Source organism: Hemitrygon akajei, chromosome 8, assembly GCF_048418815.1.
Source record: "Hemitrygon akajei chromosome 8, sHemAka1.3, whole genome shotgun sequence".
NCBI lineage: Eukaryota > Metazoa > Chordata > Chondrichthyes > Myliobatiformes > Dasyatidae > Hemitrygon > Hemitrygon akajei.
Window position 1 is genome coordinate 155,004,295 of NC_133131.1, and position 25,090 is coordinate 155,029,384.

At 38.3% G+C, this 25,090-nt stretch overlaps 1 protein-coding gene across 2 annotated transcripts in view; it reads right to left on the minus strand.

The window, feature by feature from the left end:
• Positions 1-1,658: 1,658 nt before the first annotated feature.
• ube3c (ubiquitin protein ligase E3C) overlaps positions 1,659-25,090 on the minus strand; it is a 161,992-nt gene continuing 138,560 nt past the window's right edge. For both annotated transcript variants that reach the window (XM_073054880.1, XM_073054879.1), the window contains 2 exons: positions 13,319-13,449; positions 1,659-2,751 (listed from right to left, as the gene is read on the minus strand). In XM_073054880.1, the coding sequence (XP_072910981.1) occupies positions 2,581-2,751; positions 13,319-13,449 (302 nt within the window). In that variant the 3' untranslated portion in view covers positions 1,659-2,580. The remainder of the gene's footprint in view (positions 2,752-13,318; positions 13,450-25,090) is intronic.

Below are 25,090 nucleotides of genomic sequence, written 5' to 3' on the forward strand. Positions count from 1 at the left end.
GATACATGAAAACCAAGGCATAGAAGAATATAAAACTAATGTAGATAAGTGGGGTGAATATGGATGAGTAAGGTGGAGAGCTTGTTTCTGTTGTGTATGATGATTTGACTATCACCCTTCTCCTTTCCCTGATCCCTCAATCCTCATGGCATTCAGCAGTACAAGCTTTGCAGACTCCAGCACTAACATTACCCAACGTTCTCAAATTAGATCAACAATACAAATAGTGAAGCTACAGAATCAGGTTATTCTGGATATCTTGCTGCAATTGACTCATTGCCTAACTGCTGAATTTCCACAATCTCCAAGGAACAGATCTGTACTATGCATGCCACGAACCATCGAAACTACCAAATGGGAGCACATCCATCATCCTAATAATGCACCACGTCCATCAAAAGTGCACTATGGTTGGTGTCTAACATATACAAAATGCACTGCAACAACTTGCCAATATTTCTTCCACTATTCCCCTTAGCACTTCACCGTAAGTACCTTTAAGTACAAATGAAGGCGGCACATGAAAATACAACTGCTAAATCCATCCAAATCACACATCAATCTATCCTGGAAATATCATCTCTCAATCTTTCCAGATCAGAATGTTATAACCTCTTACTTAGTAGTGCAATGGAATAAGTTTAAAATTGGGGGGTGGGGGGTGGGGGGGGGGGGAGGTTTGATGGCAGCACACCATCTTTTCAAAAGCAATTACGAACAAACTAAATGAATTTAAATCTTATGGGCAAATTCAAAAGCGTGGAACTGTTACAAGCGTAACTACTAATTTTGTTGTATTTTGCATTGCGGTCAATTAATTGACTATACTTCTCCACTTTGTTTCGCAAATACTTGTCCCCATTGGAAAGATAACAGTATGCTAAACTGACTGTCACTGTGCTACAACAGCTTCAGATAAAATCTGTGACTGTTCTATCATTTTGTGCATTTGTTCCATTAATAATTGGTTTCAGTGACTCATGCTAATTTACTGATTCTTCATTGCAAGATGATGTAGGAACTTCCTGTAGCTGACAGTACAAAATAACTTGACTCAACACATTAAACATTTGGATTCAAGCACTGAATTTTAAAGGGAGTTCACAATAAGGTTCCAGCTGAGAGATCTACATTGGATATGGAATGTATTGGCATAAAATAAATTTTTAAATATTCTTTTAATTTGATATACATAGGTTAAGTTTTCTGAGAGATTATTTTGCAAATATTTTAATAACAGACATATTAAAATAGGTTCCTAGCATCAGAATGTTGTGGCTTAATGTATCAAATAACAAACTATTGATTGACATGTTAAATCTTCAGACTATTTTAGAAAAGTTTATTATGTAGGATTAAATTATTTTGAACTGAGTATACTTGTGCAATAAACAACCTTAGGCACTCTCTCTCAGAGCTCTGGAGTATTGACAAAGACTATCTTGAGCTTTCTTTTTACCCCATAAAAACATTTATTGAATAAAAGGCAGTCAAAAATTTATATGGAAATTGGTAATTAACAATTAGTGTTTGAAGTGTTAGGATCTTCACGTTAAAGGAAAATAATGGAATGTTTTCATTCGTTTACTTAAACCGTGGTTTTCCATGCAATTCTCAGTAATCTTTCCTAACAGAAATGTACAAAATGACACATCAGCTCTATTATTCAAATTTTAATAGTTGTTAAAGTTACAACTCTTAACAATAAGGACTATTTTGATAGTACAGAGGTTTAATACACAAGAGAAAACTGTACAGATACAGAACAAAAACAATAGTATTCACAGATGCAGATAAAACATGTATTCACATCTCTGTTTACAGAAACTGCTGACTAAATTCTGTCTTAAACACATATACCATGGCCTAACAGAATTATTTATATGAGCAAGCTGAATTCTATTGTGATTAAGTAATCTGTCCACATAATATCTCATTCACTTAATGCTTCTTATTCAGAACTCTCACCACAGTTATGCAGAAAGGCCATATAATTAATATAATGTCACGCCATACAATCTTAATCTAGGCTGTAAATTGCCACTATGTTTTATCAGGTTCCATATTGGGACATAATTGTGATTTAAAACAGACTGTAAGAAATGTGCAACTTTTTAAAAAGTAAAATGCAGCAGTTACATGGTTTATGTGCTTTAAATGCAAGTAACCAGTATGAAGTTTAAAAAAAAACCATTAGCCACAAACTGCCATATAAAAATAGGCTTCTAATGAAGAAAAGCCTATTTTAAATGCAAATATCTTCCATTATTATGGCTTGCTTTATTGCCTGTTTTAATTACCATATAACATTGGCTGAATCTTTGGTTAACGCCATACAGCACAGGCCCAGAGCATCATAGCCTCAATCTTAACAGTAGAAACGCCCAAAGTACCTTTTGATCATACATCCATCTGAGCTACAAATATATGATTAGAAGAAGCTTCATCTTTGCAGTTCACTTTATTAAAACCCATTTGATTCTACACAACTCATTTCATTCCCTTTGTGAGAACTTTGATTGTTGGTACATGTTGTAAGCACTATCCATCATTCTCAACTGTCAGTGTCTCATATTTACTTCAACTTAGCTCAAAGCCTGCTGCTGATTCAATTGCATAAAGTAATTTACTCTTCATAAGACTTTCATCATAAAACTCTGGAAGTTTTAGAAGGTTCATGCAAGTACTGGCTGTGGGTAAACGCTCCAGGTCAGTCCCGCCATTGTGTATACAAAACGCTGGATACAATTCCTAAAATCAAAGTAAAAATAGAGTTAGACTATTCCACAAAGAAAACAGCTCTGTTCAGTTACAATTACTTAGGTTTCTTTTTTCATTCTAAATGAATGTCTTTGAGGATGCAATGGTAACCTCAGCATAAGCACAATCTCAATGAATCCTAAATTGCATTTAATTCCTGAATTATCCTGACCTTCAGATCATTAAAAGATGAATTGAAAATTATTGTTTTAAGATAAAATATTTTATGTTCTCAAAACCTGTATAGTAAGTAACATTCTGGATATTGTGTACCTATATAGCTCACCATGTCATGCAAAATATATTTACAAAAAATCAATCTGGTCCTTCTCTGACTATGGAAGCTTCAGAAACTAAATGGTTTAGCCTTAAATTCATTGAGACATGTTGAGGAAAATCTTCAAAGATTCTGAACCCACAACAAAAACAAAATTACATTGGATAATGAAGATGGAAAACCATACAAAATACTGGAAATGCTCAATGTATGGAAGGAATACTTCCAATGTAGGGGGAAAGAAATACTTCGAAAACAAGCCCATAACCCTTCATCCGAATTGATAAAAGGTAACTAAGACATGTTCACTCCAACATTATGCTTGAAATGACTCTCTAGGATTTTTACTGACATGAGTGGATGACAGAGTGAAACACCAATTTGAAAGTCAGCTCAAATTCAGAAATGTTAATTGTTGTACTGATTAGTTTATAATGTTATGGATTTAATTCTTACTTCCTGTACTATCTTATGTACAACCATGAGATTGGTTCTTCAAAAGGTTTAAAGAGTGCACACAGGCTTGTTTGTTCTTCAGATGGTAGGTGTCTATCACTTGTGGCTCCCTGAATTCCCTGTATGTCTCCATATAACTTAGCATTAACGATAAAAAGCTCAAATGATAGCATATCATAGAGAAACAAATTGATTTCTTCTTGATTAATGGAAAATTTCAGAAAATTGTTTAAAATCACAACATTCGAAGAAGCAATTTACTCATCAACTCAGTTTCTCTCATATCAAGCACATCCATTCCTTCATGAATTTCACCCTAACACAAAATCCTCATAATGGGCTCAGCTCAAATAGCCAATGAAACACACTTGAAGGTTTAATTTACTGTTTGATAAATCTGAGGTACTGGAAAAGGAAAAATAAACAGAAATACAGTTGGTTTGGAGAGCAATGTGGTTCTACCACCTGATTAATAAGACACCAGAAAGCAGGAGATGTGATAGCCCATAATGACAGCCCATGTGACATTGCCAGCTATTGCTTATAACAAAGAATGCACTCTAAATTTTAAAAAAATTGAATAAATCTTCATAAACTGATTCCTCAACACCTTTAATTAACTTTAAATTGAAGACACTTTCAATTACAAGTACAAAGAAATATTCTCAATCTCAATGTTTAAAATTTAAACAATCTTTGCTCCATCTAAAATTTAACTGTCAGTTGAGAAAAGAAATGACAAGGCACAATCACTTGTGCAGCATCAGTTACTATAATTAAATATTAGTATTGAATTATTTCACAATTTGCTTATTTGAGAACATAAGGAACCTCAAAACATATACCATTTGTAGAAAAAAGAAAAAGATATCTAAAAACGCCTTACCAGTTCTGTTATGGCTGCTACTACATAATCTTATTTAGTAATAATCTCATCACAATTACCCATGCCAGACTATTTCATTCTTCATTAATTTATTAAACTAAGAGTATTTTACAAATATTTGCTAATTTGTACCAAATATTTAAAAAGCTACTATCAGTTGGAGGCAATATTCAGTACAAGAATATTCACTTTCAAGTTGATCTGGAACATTAAAAAAAAAACTACCACACAGTACAGCCCTTTGGCCCAAAATGTTGTGCCAACTTTTTAATCTTAATCCTTCCCTCCCCCATAGCCCTCCACTTAACTTTTATCCAAATGTCTACCTAAGAGTCCCTTTAATGTCCCTGATGTATCTGCCTCTACCACCATCCCTGGCAATGCAGTTCATGCACTTAAAAAGCCTACGTGACATCCCCTCTTAGTTTTGGAATCACCTTAAAATTATGCCCCTTCATATTAACCATTTCCAAACTAGAAAAATATACTCTTTTTATACAGTAGATGCTAATGATTAAAGATCTGGATTTTCTACAATATCCTGGAACATTCCAGTCTTTAAATTTTACAGTATAACTCATGAATATCATAGTTCTTGTAAAAGATCTTAAAACCATTTATGAAATCTTTACAATGTAGAAATATAAATACTGTTGATCCTAAAGTTCAGCAGAAATTTAACACTTTAAGGCTGTAGTAAAATGCCACTTAGAACTAACATAACTATTCATTCATCTGCCTACTGACTTAGTTAACTATTACTGCTTGCAGGAGGTTTTATTCTGGAACATAAGATTTTCTGAAAAAGATTTCAATCATCTTCTAAAATGGATTAGCGGTGACAGTGCTATTTCTTTCCTAATGAATTTTTGGACATTTATTGCACTTAATTAAAGATAAGGCAGCATTAGTACAGGGCAAAGTCAAAGTGCAGCCTTTGAGCAGAATGCTTATCAAGCAATGAAACGGCTGGTGAAAATAAATGCAAGGTACTAACAGCTAAAAATGGATGGCCTAGAAGCTTTATACGCTTGGCAGATTGTGTTCAGATTCACAACTTATTACTCTAGGCACTGCAGTTTCCCCTGTGCATATATAAATCTGTCTCGTTATATTACACATCTTCCTAGTGGTTTTTTCTTGCATGGTCTGCTGATGCCATCTATTCATCTTAGAAAATACATTTGTTAATTCACTTCAAACTGAGAATTGGTAGGATGCAAAATTATCACCACAAAAGCACAGGCTAGAATAATACACAATAAACCAAGTCTACTGACAGGTCAACAGTTTACCAAAGAGTTCTAAATTTATTGTTTCTCCAAGCCAGACAATGGGAGAACAATGTTCATATCAATAGTGATATTCTGGTGCAAAGTTACAGACCAATTTCCCTCCCCACATGATCAAAGTACCACCAAAAGTAAAACTACTTATGTGGATGAGCAAACATTAACCAGGACGCTTGCTGTCTGCTGAGTTAACTGATCTCAGCTTGGGTAGGGTTAAGGGGAATAAGGGAATACGAAAAATAACATACTAACTGCCAAATACAGTCCTCATTTCTTGACACTAGGGTCTACTGTAATTTTAAGTATTTCCAATAATACAATACATCTTTTTCCCATTTTACAGGAAGACTAGAGCCTTGGGTAATAATTTCATGAAAATGCCAAATACCTGCAAATTATATTTGTGATGAAATTGAGACTCTAAACTTGTTGAAATGTGATTATTCAGCAAAACCAAATGAGATATACTGATTACTAGGGACATCTTTTTCTGCAAACCCAATTCCAGAAGACAATTACAAATATAGAATAAAAACATATGCTTAGCACTTAAACGTATAGTATTACCTGTACAATAGCCATTTTCTAACCAACTTTCCAATCACTATCAAGGTCGAGAACTGTAAAGTCTAACAAGGATCAACTCAGTCAACAAATTGTACAAATTAGATAAGGGCAATTTGGCCACTTTTATCTGGTAGTTATTTGGAAGGGATTTGACAAATGCTTCTTAATAGCAGTTATTTATTCTTCACGCATTAAGTGATTACTATCTGGCAAATTCATCCTGTTTTATTGATCAGTGGGATTAATTAGAAGACCAGTAACAGGACAATAGCAAAGACTTACAGCCCAGTCCTAGGTTATCATACTCTTGATAAATAATTGGAGAAAGAAAGGCAGAGCACGGCTTTGTAAAAATGTAAAAAGTTCAAAAACAATTCATGGCAAGTCATTTCAAACTCAAATTGGTTCAATTTATCATTTAAAATTAACTGAAAATTTTTCTAAAACAACTTCTGAGTTACCATATCTATGATAGATCATGGATGAATTTTAATGATCATGACTTGGGGGCAAGGTGTACCCTGGACACAATATAATAATTTGTTCTATTACATATGACTTATGACAGGTACATCTAGCGCTGAACTTTCTTAAAAAGGGAACTGGAGCCAAATGGCTTAATCTATTTATTTTCTTAAAAGTTACCTCAAAAACATTTTAAAATTTAAATAACTTTATATATACATCAACTATTTCTCAATGTCTATAATCAGTGAGTTTAGAAACATTGTAAAAAGACCTCTGACAACACAATTTATCAGAAGGCATGAGGTTGATCCAGGATTCTTACAGGCCACTGCATTTCACCCAGGACTGCAACACCTTCAGGACATGAGGAACTACACTGTTACAAAAGGTTAACACAGCTTTACTCATCTCGAGCACTAGAGGACATTGATACAAGATGACTGACCAAAATGAACACAAAACAAAATTTATTCACCCAATTAATTGAGGCATAAATTTCACAATCTCTCAGACTTATCAAAACACCTCATTTATGCAATGAGGTAGCTGAGCAGTTAAGGTTGTGTTGTTGAGTGCCATTGAGTCATCATCATGGCCATACATATGTAATGGGGCAAATTATTATATTGTGCCCCATGGACACCTTGCCCCAAATTGTGGTAATTAAAATTCATCCAAAATTTACCAAGAATATGGTAACTCAAAGTTATTTTAGAAGAATTTTCAGTAAATTTTGAATTAAAAATGTGAACTAATTTGAGTTTCTAGTTCTCCAAAGGGTTTTCGTAGCAAGATACAGTAGTAAATTGCCAGGCCTTTCTTCCACACAGATACTGCTGCTGCCCAGGTTGGGATCCAGCTAGATTCGAACTCAGGAGCATCCACCTCGAAATCCAGTGCTGATGCCATTACACCACCAGACGGCCCTAAGGCTACGTACTACTTATCTATGTGCTCTGCATGTGCCAAGTCTGAATCCCACCCTTGTCAATTGAGATTATTTAAATTTCGTCTTAAAAAGCAGTGTTTGATAGGATATTGACTAGTAAAGGGCATCAAAGGCTACAGGCAGGAGGCAGGAGAATGAGGTTAGAGGGATAATAAATCAGCCATGATGGAATGGTGTAGACTCAATGGGCCAAATGGTCTTATTTGCTCCTATGTCTTATGGCCTTATAAAGCTTTTATAATGCTACAGAAATTATAATTGTATAAAGATGCAATTTATTTTACTTATACTGCAGGTGTGTGCTTTACACTTATGACTGTGTGGCTAAGCACGGTTCTAATGCCATATTTTAAGTTTGTTGACAAAACCTCTGTAGTAGGCCAAATCAAAGGCAGTGACAAATCAGCATACGAGAAGGAGATTGAGAATCTGGCTCAGTGGCGATACAATAACAATCTCTTACTCAATGTCAGCAAGTCCAAGGAGCTGACTGTTGACTTCAGGAGGAGGAAATCGAGGTCCGTGAGCCGGTCCTCATCGGAGGATCAGAGGTGGATAGCGTCAGCAACTTTAAATTCATCGGTGTTATCAGTTCAGAGAGCCCCTCCTGGGCCCAGCATGCAAGTACAATTGTAAAGAAAGCATGGCAGCACCTCTTTTTCCTTAGGAGTCTGTGAAGATTCGGCATGACACCTAAAACTTCGACAAACTTCTATAGTTGTGTGGTGGAGAGTATATTGACTAGTATGAAACAGCAATGCCCTTGACTGCCCAGGTCCTCATGGGTAAAGGCCTTCACATCATTTAAGACATCTACACAGAGCGTTGTTGCATCAGAGCAGCATCCATCATCAAGAGCACCCAACACCTTCTTGCTGCTGCTATTTGACACCATTTTCTTGAAGAAGATGGCGCCAGCGAACAACACAACCAAGGACAACGTCCTTCAGTCTGTGCATGAATTTACTTCTTCCACTTCTTTTAAATCCTTTTTTTCCCCCCCACATGTGGTTCTGCTACCTTTGGAGCCTGTGATCTACATTTGGTGGTGTGTGGTAAAGTGCCAGATTGAGTGATCTGGCACTTTGCTGTCTCCAAGGGTGTTTGGTGAGATTTTGAGTGAAGCATGTGGCCTCAAGGCCAAGAATCCTGGATACGGGGCACGAGCCCATGATTGACTCTATTTCTCGCCAATTAAAGTGTTGGGGAAGATTGAAATCATTGAGGCAAGACCGGAAGTCGAGCAGGTATTCAACGCTGTCTACCAGCCTCCTTCTCGCTCGCTGTGCTAGAGGGAGGTGTCTGCCTGTGACAGTCTCTCTCTCCCTCTTGCTCGTTGCTCCCAGGGGAAGGTTCCTACAGTCGAATTTTCTCTCTGTCCTTCACTGCTATCGGAGTCCTGGGTCCTAGGTAAGGTTTAATCAACGTGGTTTGTGGATTGGTCTCTGCAGTCCACGTTGTGATGTGTTCCTGGCTTCTGGTCACTCCTTTTTTGTTGTTATTTTGTGCAATTTCGATCAGGGTGGCCTGCAGATAACGTACGACACAGTGCTAGATTAAACAGAACTGAACAAGGCTGAACTGAATACTCCTCAACTCTCTCAATTACTTTTTCGGTTGGTGATGAATAATTCTGTGTTTTTTGCTCTTTTTTGCGTGGGTAGGGAGGGGGTGTTGATGTTTTCCTTTGAATGGATCCCAAGATATTTTTTATTTTGTTGCTGTCTGTGGGAAGACAATTCTCAGGGTTGTATACTGCATACAATATTTTGATAATAAATGTACTTTGAATCTTTAATCCAGTGAACTATTGGAAATGGCACATTTTTCCAGGAGTTTCACTTACTGGAAACATCCAGTCATCTGGAATATTTTTAATATTATATAGTTTCCATTTCAATTAAAGTTCAACATCTGTAATTCTGATGCAAGGCACACACACCCCAAATGAAACACAAGTTTTGTGTTAACCAGAATATACAATGCAATATATAATGCAATTTTATGAAATAGACCAAGTGTTCAAGCATAATCATACCATCAGAATCTGCTAGAAGCAAAGTGAGATAGATTGTTAAAGGCACACAGTAGCCTCTATTTAAATATCATAAACTATCAAAGCACACGTGATAAATACTTAATCACTTTTTGACCATAGTCATAATAGCTCATACATGCAGCTTTTAAGGATCTCCATTTCAATATTAGTGTTTTATTAAGTTTGTATCATGTTCGGAGTATTATTTATGCTCTATACAAAATACTGTTTAATACAATACTTTTTATTACATGATGCTCTAAGTTGTTCTTCTCAGATTGCTGTCGATAGTGACTAATCAGTAACCAGCTGATTGCTATACAGCTTACAAATTAAGTTGAATTACTGAGCACAATTTATCAATGGAAGTGGACTTTGCACAAAATCTTCACACTAACCTATTAATATTTACTGAAATTCTATTATGGGGAAAAAGGGGCACATGCAACAAATACAGGTTAAAATATCACATGCCTCATAATATACTTTAACAAGTCAAAAAGTCATAGAAAAGTACAGCTCAGAAACAGGCCCTTCAGCCCATCTAGTCTGTGCCAAACCATTTAAACTGCGTAGTCCCATCAACCTGCACCCAGACCATAGCCCACCATGTACCAACCCAAACTTAAAGCTGAAATCGAGCTCGCAAGGAGTTATGCTGTCAGCTCGCTCCATACTCTTACAACCCTGAGTGAGGTTTCTCCTCATGTTCCACTTAAACTTTTTAACCTTTCACCCTTAACCCATAGCTTCTAGTTGTAGTCCCACTTAATCTCAGTGGAAAAATCCTACTTTCATTTACCCTATGTATATCCCTCACAATTTTGTATACTTCTACCAAATCTCCCCTTAATCTTCTACATTCCAAGGAATAAAATCCTAACCTATTCAGTCTTTCCTCATAATTGAGGTCCTCCAGTACCGATAACATCCTTGTAAAATTTCTCTGTACTCTTTCAACCTTATTTACATCTTCCCTGTGGACAGGTGACCAAAACTGCACACAATAATCAATATTATGCCTCAGTAACATATTATACAACTTCAACATAACATCCCATCTCCTGCACGCAATAATTCAATTTAGGGAGGGCAATGTGCCAAAAACTTCCTTTATGATCCTATCCACCTGTGGCACCACTTTGAATTACCGTAATTATAGCCCTGTATTCCCAGATCGCTTTGTTCTACCGCACTTCTCAGTGCCCTACCATTCACTGATTAGACCTACCCTGGTTGGTCCTCCCAAAGAGCAACACCTCCCACTTGCCTGCATTAAATTCCATCTGCCATTTTCAGCCCACTTTTATAGCTAGTCCAGATCTTGCTGCAATAGTCTTCCACCCTGTCTACTATACCCCCAATCTTGGGTCTTACGCAAATTTGATGATCCAGGTAACCACATTATCATTCAGATCATTGATATGGATGACAAACAACAATGGACCCAGCACCAATCCCTGTGGCACTCCACTAGTCACAGGCCTCCCATCAGAGAGGCAACCATCTACTACCACTCTCTGGCTCCTCCCACAAAGCCAATGTCTAATCCAATTTTCTACTTCATCTTGAATGACAAGCAACTGAGCCCTCTTGACCAACCTCCCATGCAGGACCTTGTCAAATGCCTTGCCGAAGTCCGATAGATAGCATCCATTGCCTCGACTTCATCAACGTTCCTGGTAAATTTCCTGAAAAATTCTATTAATAATTAGACACAAACCTACCCCTAACATTTCCCTGTCTATCCTAATACTCACATCTGGTCCATTAGAATTCCTTCCAATAACTTTCCCACTACTGATGTCAGGCTCACCAGCCTATAACTTCCTGGTTTATTTCTAGAGGCTTTCTTAAACAGCAGAACATCAGCTACCCTCCAATCCTCTGGTCCTTCACCTGTCGCTAAGGACGATTTAAATATCTCTGCTCTACCTCTGTAGTTTCTGCACTTCCCTCCCACAGGATGTGAGGGAACATCTTGTCAGGCCTGGGAGATTTATGCAACTTAATTAGCTTCAAGTCAGCAAACACCTCCTCTGAAATCTAAAGCACTATGGATTTTTCCTTCTTCTTCTTAAGCCATCCCTTGGGATCAAGGATGATTTCCTTCCACTTCAGTCTTCTGCTTTCTGAAGTAGCTAATAAGTCCGATGTAGGAACCCCTGAAAATTTCTCCCATTCAAATCTTGTGCTGCTATATAGCATGTCATCACATGGAGGCATTTCCCAAGATATGGAAAGTCGACTATGTTTTCCACCGTGAACTTTTACTGATGGAGGGAAGTGCGATACAGTAGAGGCAGATCAGTAGGGGACCTATGTCTTACAGATGTTACAGCCTATAATTCAACATGGAGCTCATTCTCCATGCATGCAGCATTTGCTTATTACAGCTTTACTGCTCAGATAAGGATGACCTTGGTTCTAGATTGCAGTGTCTTAAGTTTAATCCTAAAGATTCGTTCACTAACAATTGTTGGAAATGAGGGACAACTGAGCTCTGCAGATCGGCCCTTAAATATTAGAATAGTCAAGTACTGACATGATATACACAAGTACTTTATATTTTAGAAATACTTGGCTATACAGTTACATTTTGTCTTAATTAGCATACTGACAGTTAAAGTGAATGCCAACTGGCACCATCAGAAGATTAGACCAACTTGCTGAAATGCTGTTACTGCAATTAACAGTCAAGTGATTCATGAAAAAGTAGAATCCTACTGGATATAGCAGAGTACAGATAATTGATGACACGGCACTTGATATATCTAAAAGAGCTGGCATGCATTTTACAATTATTGTCAAAGCGTGATGGAATGACAAAGCTTTAATAGATGTCAGTTTTATATTATTATACTTATTTCAGACGAGATCAGGACAATAGACAATAGAGGATTGACAAGTGTCATAATTGCACCACGTATTTTATTTAAAGATAAATGCAGAACTAAATACAAGTCAGAGCAGAATGGCCAAATTGGTTCAAGCTCACAGAGAAGCATTTCAGAACACACAAGACATCGAACCTTGAAGTGGATGGGTTACAGCAGCTATGTGTTGAGTATAGAAGGTGCTTAGTAAAGTAGACGTTAAGTGTAGTTTCGAAGTAAGGATGATGGCCCATTTTAGAAAAAGTGAGGAGCAATTTCTTCTCCAAACTCCAGTGTTGAAAAGGCCAAATCTTACTACAAGTACAAGTTTAGGCAAACAAAGATTAGGACAATACAGAGTCAAAAGTAAGAGGGAAATGAATCAAAGTGAAGCCAAAGCCAAGGCCAGATTAGCCAAAATTTGAGTAAATGGCAGAGCAGATTGAATACTCAATCCTTCCATCATTTAATTATTCATTCAATTACAAAATCTGATTTAGCCTTTCTCTTCCTTTATGCTTTAACAGTGAAATGACAATTGCACTATCTCTATTTCTCTTTAGCTTTGCTAAAGAAACTTCATTGGAGAGCAACAAATTTTGGAAGTCTCCTTAAGCTTGTGAAGAGAAATGTGTTATTCCTGTCATTTTGCTTCAATGATTAAAACATGGAAACTGGATCAGTTCATGAAAAGGTCAATATATTTCTTTTGCAAATGTAGGATATTCATGAAGGTCCAGAACCTTTACCTTAAATCCCAACAATGGTGGTCGAGAGCAACTCGTGACAAACTTAAGCAATTTCCGCTTTTCATCATTTGTGAAATTTTCTACGACATTCCAGAATATTCTAATGACTGCATGGTCTGCTGAATAACCACCTACAATGAAGGAGAAAACATAGATAGAGTCACTTTTCAAAAGTTATTATGAAATTGCAATGTCCAAACATACTTTGAAAAATATTAAAGTGATCATAGATATCTATGCTTTTCTGAACACATTCCTTATTCATGGTAAATGTCAAAACATCAACCAATGGCAGCATCTATGGAAAAAGTACAGTCAACGTTTTGGACCTTCTGTCTCTCCTATTTGCCTCTCCCTTCTCCAGCCCTGTATCTCTCTCACGAATGAACTTGCCAGCTCTTGACTTAATCCCTCCTCCTCCTGGTTTCACCTACCTCCCTGCGCTTCTTTCTCCCCTCCCCCCACCTTTTAAATCCATTCCTTATCTCTTTTTCTCCAGTTCTGCCAAAGGGTCTCAGCCCGAAACATCAACTGTACTTTTTTCCATAGATGCTGCCTGGCCTGCTGAGTTCCCCCAACATTTTGTGTGTGTTGCTTGGATTTCCAGTATCTGCATATTTTCTTTTCTTAGTGAAAGGTAGTCTAGAGGTTGTCATCTGGAAATTGTCAAGACAAAATCTCAAGATATTTTTCATGATAACAGATAAATGAGCTGTTAAAGGAAAACAAATAAACAATGAGATACAAAAGCCTGAAAGCATGTACCAACAGGCTCACAGACAATTTCCATCCCACTGCTATAAAGCTATAGAATGGTCCCTTTATACAATAGGATGGACTCTTGATCTCACAATGCATCTGACTACAACATTGCACCTTACTGCCTACTAATCATTATATTTTCTCTGTAACTATAATACTATATTCTGAATTCTATTATTGTTTTACCTTGTGCCAACTCAAAACACTGATGTGAAAATTACCTGTATGGATGGCTTGCAAGACAGTCTTTCATTGAAACTCCATACATTTTAGCAATCCATTAGCATTATTTTCAACTCCTTACCTAACTTGGTTCATCCATCTCCACAAAAATCTGGCCAAAAGCCCTTCACCCAGATATGTGAATTTATTTGCCTTCATTTTGAGTTAGTAGTGCCCAATTCTGCTTTGAGAATTATGAGCACAAAGCATGCCAACTTTTGACACTGGAATGTTCTGAGAAGAAATTATTTCTGATTTCTTTTTAGCCTCTTTGAAATGAAATGTAGGGTTTCCTTACAACTTGAAATGCACAGCATTTGATATTCCACAAACAGTTAAAATGAACTGAATTTCCTGACGTTTGAAAATTTATTAAGATTCACCATTTTCACTGGGCTTCCAACTGAGTTCTGGCAAAAGGTCAGCAACCTGAAATGTTAACTCCAGACGATGCCCAGAATACAGAGTATCTTTTATTCCTTTTTGTTTGTATTGATTTAGACTTTTGAATTCTACATTCTGATCAAGGTCCTTGATATCAGAAATTGGAAACATAAATTAACATTTTTAATTACACCCAAAAAAACCAAGCCAATAAATTATTCTGTAATTATATATGACCCATTACGGCCTAGTTATAAACTACTTTATATTACTTTCATGAAAGTCAGCTGCAGGTCATAATCCTGACTGCATTTTTAAGATGGCCAATGTAGCATTCCAGTAATACAGCAAGATTTTTATTTTTATTATACCCCGGTTTATAAATGATTACGCACTCTACTGTAAGCACAACCTGGAATGTATTCACACTATTTTGTAAAATACCTGTATCATATACTTCTACTAATCCTTCTACTAATACTTCTACTAATCATAATTCTGCGATGACACACTGTTACAGATTTTTTAAAAACATGTAAAAGTTTAGCCATTTCGCAACAGATGGGGTATGTATCTCCAATAACTTACAGAAAGCTCAACGTCATTTAGAATAAATCAGCCTGCTTGATTGGCACTCGAGGACTCCATCAATCATCCTAAACATTTACTTCTTCTGTTGCTGGATCCTGTGGCTGCACCGTACATCTGCAAAATGTGCTGCAGATACAGTGCCTAAAAAATCACAGTGGATTTCATGTGGCTTTTTCTGACACAGATCAACAGAAAAAAAACTCTTTCCTGTCAAAGTGAAAACAGATCTCCACAAAGTGATCTACATTAATTACAAATATAAAACATGAAATAACTGATTGCATAAGTATTCAGCCCCTTTAATATGACACACCAAATCATCACTGGTGCAGCCAATTGGTTTTAGAAGTCACATATTTAGTTAAGGTGTCCTAGTTATACATAAACCTGTGTGCTGTCAAAGTGTTTCAAAATACACCTGTATCTGGAAGGTCCAACCACTGTGAGTCAGTATCCTTGCAAAAAGGACACCATGAAGACAAAAGACCACTCCATGCAACTTTGCAAAAAGGTTATTGAAAAGCACAAGTCAGGAGATGGATACAAGAAAATTTCCAAGTCAATGAATATCGCTTGGAGTACAGTCAAGTCAATCATCAAGAAAAAGGCAAAAATAGGGTACAGCCGTAAATCTGCCTAGAGCAAGCAGTCTTCAAAAACGGAGTGACCGCACAAGAAGGGGACTAATGAAGGAGGTCACCAAGGGACCTCTGAGGACTCTGGAGGAGTTACAACCTTCAGTGGCTGAGAAAGGATAGTAGCAAAGAGAAAGCCACTGTTAAAAAAAACTCACATGAAATCTTAGCTAGAGTTTGTCAGAATGCATGCTCTACTCTCTCCTTACCCATGACTGTGGCTAGGCATAGCTCAAATACCATCTGTAAATTTGTGATTAAACAACCATTGTTGGTAGAACCTCAGATGGAGATGAGAGGGTGTTTAGGAGTGAGATATGCCAACTAATGGAGTAGTGTCACAACAACCTTGCACTCAACATCAGTTAGTCAAAAGAGCAGACTGTGGACTTCAGGAAGGGTAAGATGAAAGAACAGATACCAATCCTCATAGAGGGATCAGAAGTGGAGAGAGCAGTTTTATGTTCCTGGGTGTCAAGATCTCCGAGACCTAACCTGGTCCCAACATACTGATGTAGCTATAAAGGTGGCAAGACAGCAACTATACTTCATTAGGAGTTTGAAGAGATTTGGCATGTCAACAAAAACACTCAAAGAAACTTCTGTAGATGTACTATGGAGAGCATTCTGGCAGGCTGCATCACTGTCTGGTGGGGGGAGAGGCTCCTACACAGGGTCATAAATTTGGTTCGGTCCATCTTGGGTACTAGCCTACAAAGTATCCAGGACATCTTCAAAGATCAGTGTCTTAGAAAGGCAGCAACCATTATTAAGGACCCCCAGCACCCAAGGGATGCCCTTTTCTGATTGTTAACATCAAGTAGGAGGTACAGAAGCCTGAAGGCACACACTCAGCGATTCAGGAACAGCTTCTTCCACCCGCCATCTGATTCCTCAATAAACATTGAACCCATGAACACTACCTCACTTTTTAAAATTATTTCTGTTTTTGCATGATTTTTAATCTATTCAATATACATAACTGTAATTATTTTACTTACTTATTTATTTTTACTGCTGCTAAGTTAACAAATTACATGACACATTCTGGTGATAATAGTCTGATTCTGATTCTGTGACTCTGAAGTCAGCTGGAAGGTTCTATGGTATGATAAACCCAAAATTGGAACTTCTTGGCCATTGGACTAAATGCTATGTTTGGCATAAGCCAAACACCACATATCATCAAAGACACATCGCCACCATAAAGCATGCTGGTGGCTGTATCGTACTGTAGGATGCTTTGCTGCAACAAGCCCTGGAAAGCTTGTGAAGGTAGAGGGTAAAATGAATGCAACAAAATATAGGGAAATACTGAAGAAAACTTGATGCAGTTTGCAAGAAAACTGCGACATGGGAGAAGATCTGTTTTACAGCAAGACAATACCCCAAACATAAAGCTACACAGCACAGTTAATGTCAGAGTCCAGACCTCAATCCAATTGAGAATTTGTGGCTGGACTTGACAAGGGCCACATGATCCCCATGCAATCTGACAGAGCTTGAGCAGTTTTGTAAAGAAGAATGGGGGAAAATTGCAGTGTCCAGATGTGCAAAGCTGATAGAGACCTATCCACACAAGGCTATAATTGTTGCCACAGGTGCATCAACTGAATATTAACTTGAAGGGGGTGAATACTTATGGTATCAATAATTTTGTGCTTTATTTTTGTAATTAATTTAGATCACTGTGGAGATCTGTTTTCACTTTGACAGGAAAATGTCTTTTTCTGTTGATCAGTGTTCAAAAAGCCAAAAATGCGGAGTTTGGGATGGTTAATACCGCCAAACAGCGACTCCTTTGCTTGCATCTTCAGAAACAGCTCTATTTCCATCTTTAATGTCTCTATTTTTCCCTTTCAGGGTTCTTTTGAAGACCCTGATCTGGAATTACTTGCTGAATACGGTTCTTTGCGGCAATGGGTTCCATAACCAGCCATTGTCTGGCACACCAAAGGCTCGGCCTAAGAGTCCAGCTCGGATTCAGAAGCCTAGGATCTTGCGGCTCTGGAGATGGGTGGATCGAGGGCCAGTGTCACGACAGGAAACCCGTGTGTCATTGGGGGAGTCGAAATATCTATGGCTGTGTGCCTGGAGACCCAGGATTTGTGTGATCTTCAGGCACAAAGCTTGAAAAAAGCAACGTAACAGACTATTAACATCATAAACCAGCAACACGAAGTCTTTGGGGTAACTGCAAGTCTCTGTCTTTGCTATTGCTTGGCTCAAGCTTGGATGCTTGGTGGCAGTGCCGATACTTTTTTTTTGCTGGTGGGGGGAGAAGGGATCATTGTTCACTACCATTTACAGGCGGGGGGGGGGGGACCTTGGGGTTCTGGCACTTAACTGTCGTTCATTCTTTGGGGCACTCCTCTGTTTTCATGGATAGTTGTGAAGAAAAATTATTTCAGGATGTATATTGTATACATTTCTCTGACATTAAATTGTACGTCTGAATCTTTGAAGATTTAGGAGCAGAAGTAGGCCATTTGGCCCATCGAGTCTGCTCCACCATTCAATCATGATGGGCTGATTCAATTCTTCTAGTCATCCCCACTCATCTGCCTTCACCCTATACCCTTTGATGCCCTGACTAATCAAGAACCTATCTATCTCTGCCTTAAATACACCCAATGACTTGGCCTCCACAGCCGCTTGTGGCAACAACTTTCACAGATTTGCCACCCTCTGACTAAAGTAATTTCTCTGCATCTCTGTTCTAAATGGACTTCCTTCAATCCTGAAGTCGTGCCCTCTTGTCCTAGACTCCCCACCATGCAAAATAACTTTGTATTATCTAATCTGTTCAGGCTTTTTAACATTCGGAATGTTTCTATGAGATCCCACCCCCACCCCCCATTCTCCTGAACTCCAGGGAATTCAGCCCAAGAGCTGCCAGATGTTCCTCATATGGTAGATCTTTCATTCCTGGAATCAATCTTGTGAATCTTCTCTAAACCCTTTCAACTGTCAGAATATCCTTTCTAAGATAAGGAGCCCAAAACTGCACACAATACTCCAAGTGTGGTCTCACAAGTGCCTTATAGAGCCTCAACATCACATCCCTGCTCTATTCTATACCTCTAGAAATGAATGCCGACATTGCATTCGCCTTCTTCATCACCAACTCAACCTGGAGGTTATCCTTTAGGGTATCCTGCACAAAGACACCCAAGTCCTTTTGCATCTCTGCATTTTGAATTCTCTTCCCATCTAAATAATAATCTGCCTATTTACTTCTTCCACCAAAGTGCACGACCATACACTTTACAACACTGTATTTCATTTGTCACTTCTTTGCCCATTCCTCTAAGCTATCTAAGTCTCACTGCAGGATCTCTGTTTCTTCAACACTGCCCACTCCTCCACCTATCTATCTTTGTATCATCAGCAAATTTAGCTACAAATCCATTAATCCCACTGTCTAAATCATTGACATACATCATAAAAACCAGCAACCCCGTGGAACTCCACTGGTAACCGGCAGCCAGCCGATTAGGATCCCTTTATTCCCTCTCTGTTTTCTACTGATCAACCAATGCTCCACCCATGCTAGTAGCTTCCCTGTAATTCCATGGGCTCTTATCTTGCTATGCAGCCTCATGTGCAGCATCTTGTCAAAGGCCTTCTGAAGATCCAAGTACACCACATCTACTGTATCTCCTTTGCAATTTCCTCAAAAAATTGTAGGTTAGTCAGGCAGGATTTTCTTTTCAGGAAACCATGCTGGCTTTGGCCTATCTTGTCATGTGCCTCCAGGTACTCCGTAATCTCATCCCTAACTACCGATTCCAAACAACTTTCCAACCCTTGATGTCAGACTAATAGGTTTATAGTTTCCTTTCTGCGGCCTAGCACCTTTCTTAAATAGCAGAGTAACATTTGCAATTTTCTAGTCAACCGGCACAATGCCAGAATCTGTTGATTCTTGAAAGATCATTGTTAATGCCTCAGCAATCTCTCCAGCTACTTCCTTCAGAACCCAAGGGTGCATTCCATCAGGTCCAGGAGTTTTATCCACCCTCAAATCCACTGTGACTCAATATTGTAAAACAATAAAACATGAAAACTTCCAAGGAGGGTGAATACCTTTTATAGGCACAGTATCTGGAGCACATTTTACAGCTGTACAGTGCAGCCACAGGATTCCAGCAACGGAAGAAACATAGAAAATAGGTGCAGGAGTAGGTCATTCGGCCCTTCAAGCCTGCACCACCATTCAGTATGATCATGGCTGATCATCCAACTCAAAACCCTGTACCTGCTTTCTCTCCATACCCCCGATCCCTTTAGCCACAAGGGCCATATCTAACTCCCTCTTAAATATAGCCAATGAACCAGCCTCAACTGTTTCCTGTGGCAGAGAATTCCACAGATTCACCACTCTGTGTGTGAAGAACTTTTTCCTCATCTCCATCCTAAAAGGCTTCCCCTTTATCCTTAAATTGTGACCCCTCGTTCTGGACTTCCCCAACATCAGGAACAATCTTCCTGCATCTAGCCTGTCCAATCCCTTTAGAATTTTATACGTTTCAATAAGATCCCCCCTCAATCTTCTAAATTCCAGCGAGTATAAGCCTAGTCGATCCAGTCTTTCTTCATATGAGAGTCCTGCCATCCCAGGAATCAATCTGGTGAACCTTCTTTGTACTCCCTCTACGGCAAGAATGTCTTTCCTCAGATTAGGGGACCAAAACTGCACACAATATAATGAATTGTGAAGTAAATACATAAATAGATAAATACATAAATACATGAAGTAAATAGAAGTAAATGTTTAGGATAATTGACAGAGTCCTCGAATGCCAAACAAGCAGGCTTGATTTATTCTAAGGGACGTTGAACTTTCTGCAAATTGTTCGAGATGCATACCCCATCTGCCACTGCTGTCCCTCTTACTTCAGTGCATACATCTTCAACAATGATCAATGTTGATATCTGCACAATAAAGTTCTGAGCTTCATATCACACAGTACCACAGAGGCAATGTAGGCTTGCTGGAACATTTCAGCATTCCAGTGGCTTATACCATACATGTTTTGTATTGTAAATGAGCCAGCCTGTGAAGAGATATCAGGGTGTGGAAGGCGTTCCTTATTAACCCAGAATCAGCCTGGTTTTTCACAGCTAATGAATTACAGCAAACTCCATTACACTATTGCACAGTCACCAACATGCTGGTTCACATGCAAAAAACTCTGAAGTTGATAAAAGGAACTACCCATATATAGATAGATCTATATATCCATCTACAGATAGGTAAAGAGTTTCAACCCAAAATGTCAATTTCCATTTCCCTCCATAGACGTTGCCTGATCTGCTGAGGTCCTCTAGTGTCGTTAGTCAAACAAGCAGGTCCAGCATACTCCGTATTCATGGATTTCTTTCTCAGTTACTGATCATGCAATATTTGTAGCTGTCTTTCTAAATGTGTTTTTGCTGGTAATTGTGCGTCCTTCCTTTGATATAAAAGGACACCCAGAAACGGGTGTCATTCACAATAAAGTGTCAACAGATTAGAATAACCTTAAACCTGTAATTATGATTTACCAGTCCATCTACATAACACAGAAGATTAGAGATTCAGCAATGAGTAATCATATCATGAAGGTGAAATAGAATGAGGAGCTGAATTACACTAACTGCCACAATGGTGCTTAATATTTTCTATATACAAGTGCTGCAGTTGCACTTAGTCATGTACACAAAGTACATTCTAGTCTAAAAACTGTCAGTGTGCTTCATTTTATAGGATTGATGGCTGTCATATTCCACAGTCTAAATCCCAGAGAGATAGTCAGGAGTACTGGTTTTGGCACCACTACTAGTCTCTAGAATTTATTGAAGCCTTGGTCCAAACATATTCCAAAGGAGATGAAGTCCATAGGTGAGGTGATAGCAACTGCTTTTAATATTGGTTTCCTGATAAAACTTAAGTCAACAGGTACCAGGACCACACTGGCACACTAGCTTTCAAGGATAATTAGAGGTGAGCAGTAAGTCTTTGTCAATGATGCCTTAATTCTGAAAACAATTAGATACAAAAATAACAACTTGTAGGTTCCTCTCTAAATCGCACATCATCCAGAACTGGAAACAGATTGCTGTTCTTTCATCATTGTTTGGCCCAAATCCTGGAACTTCTGACCCCAAAGCACAATAAAGCACTTGCACCAGAAGGGCTGTGGCAATTTAAGACAGCAGCTCATCATCATCATATCGTTGGCAATCCTTAGCTGTCAGACATATCCAGAACCAGAAAATAAATGAAAAAGGAATGTAACATTCAACCAATTCAGCCTGTGCACCATCCAGTTCCTGTTGAGTAGCAGCCACTAATCATTTTGTTGATATTCCAAATACATTCTAGAGACTGCCAGACAGTAAAGAATTAAAAAATAAGTTTGATCTTATTGCGAGCACATTTAATTGGGAACGTATAAAAGTAAAATTTACAACCAGAATCTGTTCCTGCAGCTTCAATCGCCATAGGTAAACGGAAACCAGAAATTATAACTAGTATCAGACTAATAAATCCTACTTAATCAGATTAAAATATTAAGAAAATCTTTCAATTTTGTTTACCAAGTCCAAAAAGCAGGCACTGCATAGCCACGAAATGTCGATGCTGTTTCGTGAAACACCATGTCAACAATTACATTAATGATTAAAAACATTCTTGCAATCAAGGCAAACTGTGCTTAGCTGACTAACAAATAAAACGTTCTCAGACATGCAATAAAAAGGATTTAAAAATGGTTAGACTGGTTATTTTAACCCTGACACATAATCCGTGCACATAAATCAGAGGAAGGTTACTTCAGTTGAAGTAGAAGGCAATAACATAATGAAATTTAATATTAAATCCAACACTAAATTGCCCCTCAATAGGAATGTAGAAACAAATGTGATTTAGAAAGCAAAATGATTGCAGATACTGGGAATTTGAAATAACTGTTAATTGTCTTATTATTGTTACAAGTATTGCGATACAGTGAAAAGCTTTTGTCAGCATGCCATCCAGACAGTTCATTCCAAACACAGTAACAGAATGCAGAATACAGAATACTGTTGCAGAGAGTGTAGTGCAGGAGGACAAATAAGGCCTTGACAAGGTAGATTGACACATCAAGAGTTCATTTTACTGCAAATAGTAGATCAGGAGGCATCTGCACTTCACCACTACTTCTGTCAACAACCTCTCCTGGTCTTCACTCTATTAGAAGAGTATATAGTTTGTCCTGTGTAACCCCTTCTCATCCTCTCGCAACAACTAAAAACAAGGAATGCTAGAAAATAGAGTCTTACAGGAAACAGCACAGAAACAACTGGTCCATGCTGACCTCCCTTCTTGTTCTATTTGCCCATGTTTGGCTCATAACTCTCCAAGATGCCTCTGCCATATACCTATTCAAATACTTCTTAAATGTTACAATTTGTACCCTCCTTGACCTCTTCCTCTAACAGCTCATTTCAGGTATTCACTATCCTCTGTATTGAGAAGTCACCTCACAGTTCTCTGTTAAATCATTCCCCTCTAATCTTGTATCCATACCCTCTAGTTTGACTCCCCCCAACTCTGTGAAAGAAACTGTGATCATCCATCTTATCCATATCCATTAAGGATAAACTTCTGTGAGGTCACCTTTCATTTTCCTATGCTTCAAAGCATAAAGATCCAGTGTGCCAAACTCTTCCTATAACTCAGACACTAAAGTCCAGGCAGCATCCTCTTCTACAGGTTAATGACATTTACACTCACATACATTGCTTAGGATCAGAGAGGAGATGGCATAAGGTCAGTTTTATTTATAACCTTTACACACAGGTCCTTCTCACTCAGACACAAGCGAGACTACTGTAAATCCAGATCAACAAACACAAAATGCTGGAGGAACTCAGCATTTTGCTCTCTCCATGACACTCTTGTCTGCTCATCCTCCACATTGATCACCCTCCAGCTACTGTATTTATCCTGCAACTACCTGCCCTCCACATCCTTCTGCACTACAATTCAGGGCCCTAAACAATTCTTCCAGGTGAGGCAGCACTTCACATGCAAATCCACTGGTGTCATGTATTGCATCTAGAGCTCATAGTGTGGCCTCCTCTACAGGGGTGTCATGTTTGGAGATTGCTTTGTTGAGCACCTTTGCTCTGTCTGCCACAACAGTCAAAATCTCTTGGTAGCCATCCATTTTAATTCCACTTTTCATTTCCACACTAGCATCTTTGTCTAAGGCCACCTCCACTACCATGAAGCTTTACGTTCTGTCTTAGTAGTCTACAGCCTGATGGCAGAAACATCAAATTCTCTAACTTCTGATAATTACTCTTTCCCCACCCCCACGTTCCCTTATAGCTTATTCCATTACTATCCCCTTTCCCCTCCTCCACCCTCATTACCTTCAACCTTCTTCCTTCTGGTTCCCCGCCTTTCTCCCTTTATTCCACCATCTGATAGGACAGGACAACAGATTTTTTCTTCAGCACTTTGCTTTCCCTACCTATCACCTCACAGGTTTTCATTATTCCCTTTTCTCACCCGTCACCTACTCTCCTGCTTTCCCCCCTCACATGGATTTACCTATCACCTTCCACCTCCTACCCCTCACCCTTGCCTTTTTATCTGGCTTCTGTCCCCTTCTTTTCCAGTCGTAATGAAGGGTCCTGGCCCAAAACATTGACTGTTCATTTCCCTCCATAACTGCTGCCTGACCCATTGAGTTACTCTGGCATTTTGTGTGCTGAAAGGTTCTTGCCACTTGGCATTATATATTTTGCTTCTCCTCCTCATAAGCCCTATTCACACATTTCCCCCCATGTCTGTACCTTATAAACTTTAATTCTCTAACAAGCTGCCTTTTGACAAAAGGATCTGAATTGCTAATTCTTTCTGCAAATACTGCCTGACCTGTGAATATTTCAACCTTTTTTGATTTGTTTCAAGAATTTGAATAGATAGTCCATCCCTCTACTGTCTGCTCATCAGCCTGTTTCTGTAAATTTAACACAAAAATTATTCATAATTTTGCTTATGACAACATTAATGAAAAGTGAAAATTAGAAAATTTGAGTTCAGCTCCATAATTAACACTTGCTTTTTGAACGTTACCCATATCGAAGAGAAAAGATTTATTGCCTGGTCCTAATTTCCCACTTGTTAGGAGACAAATCT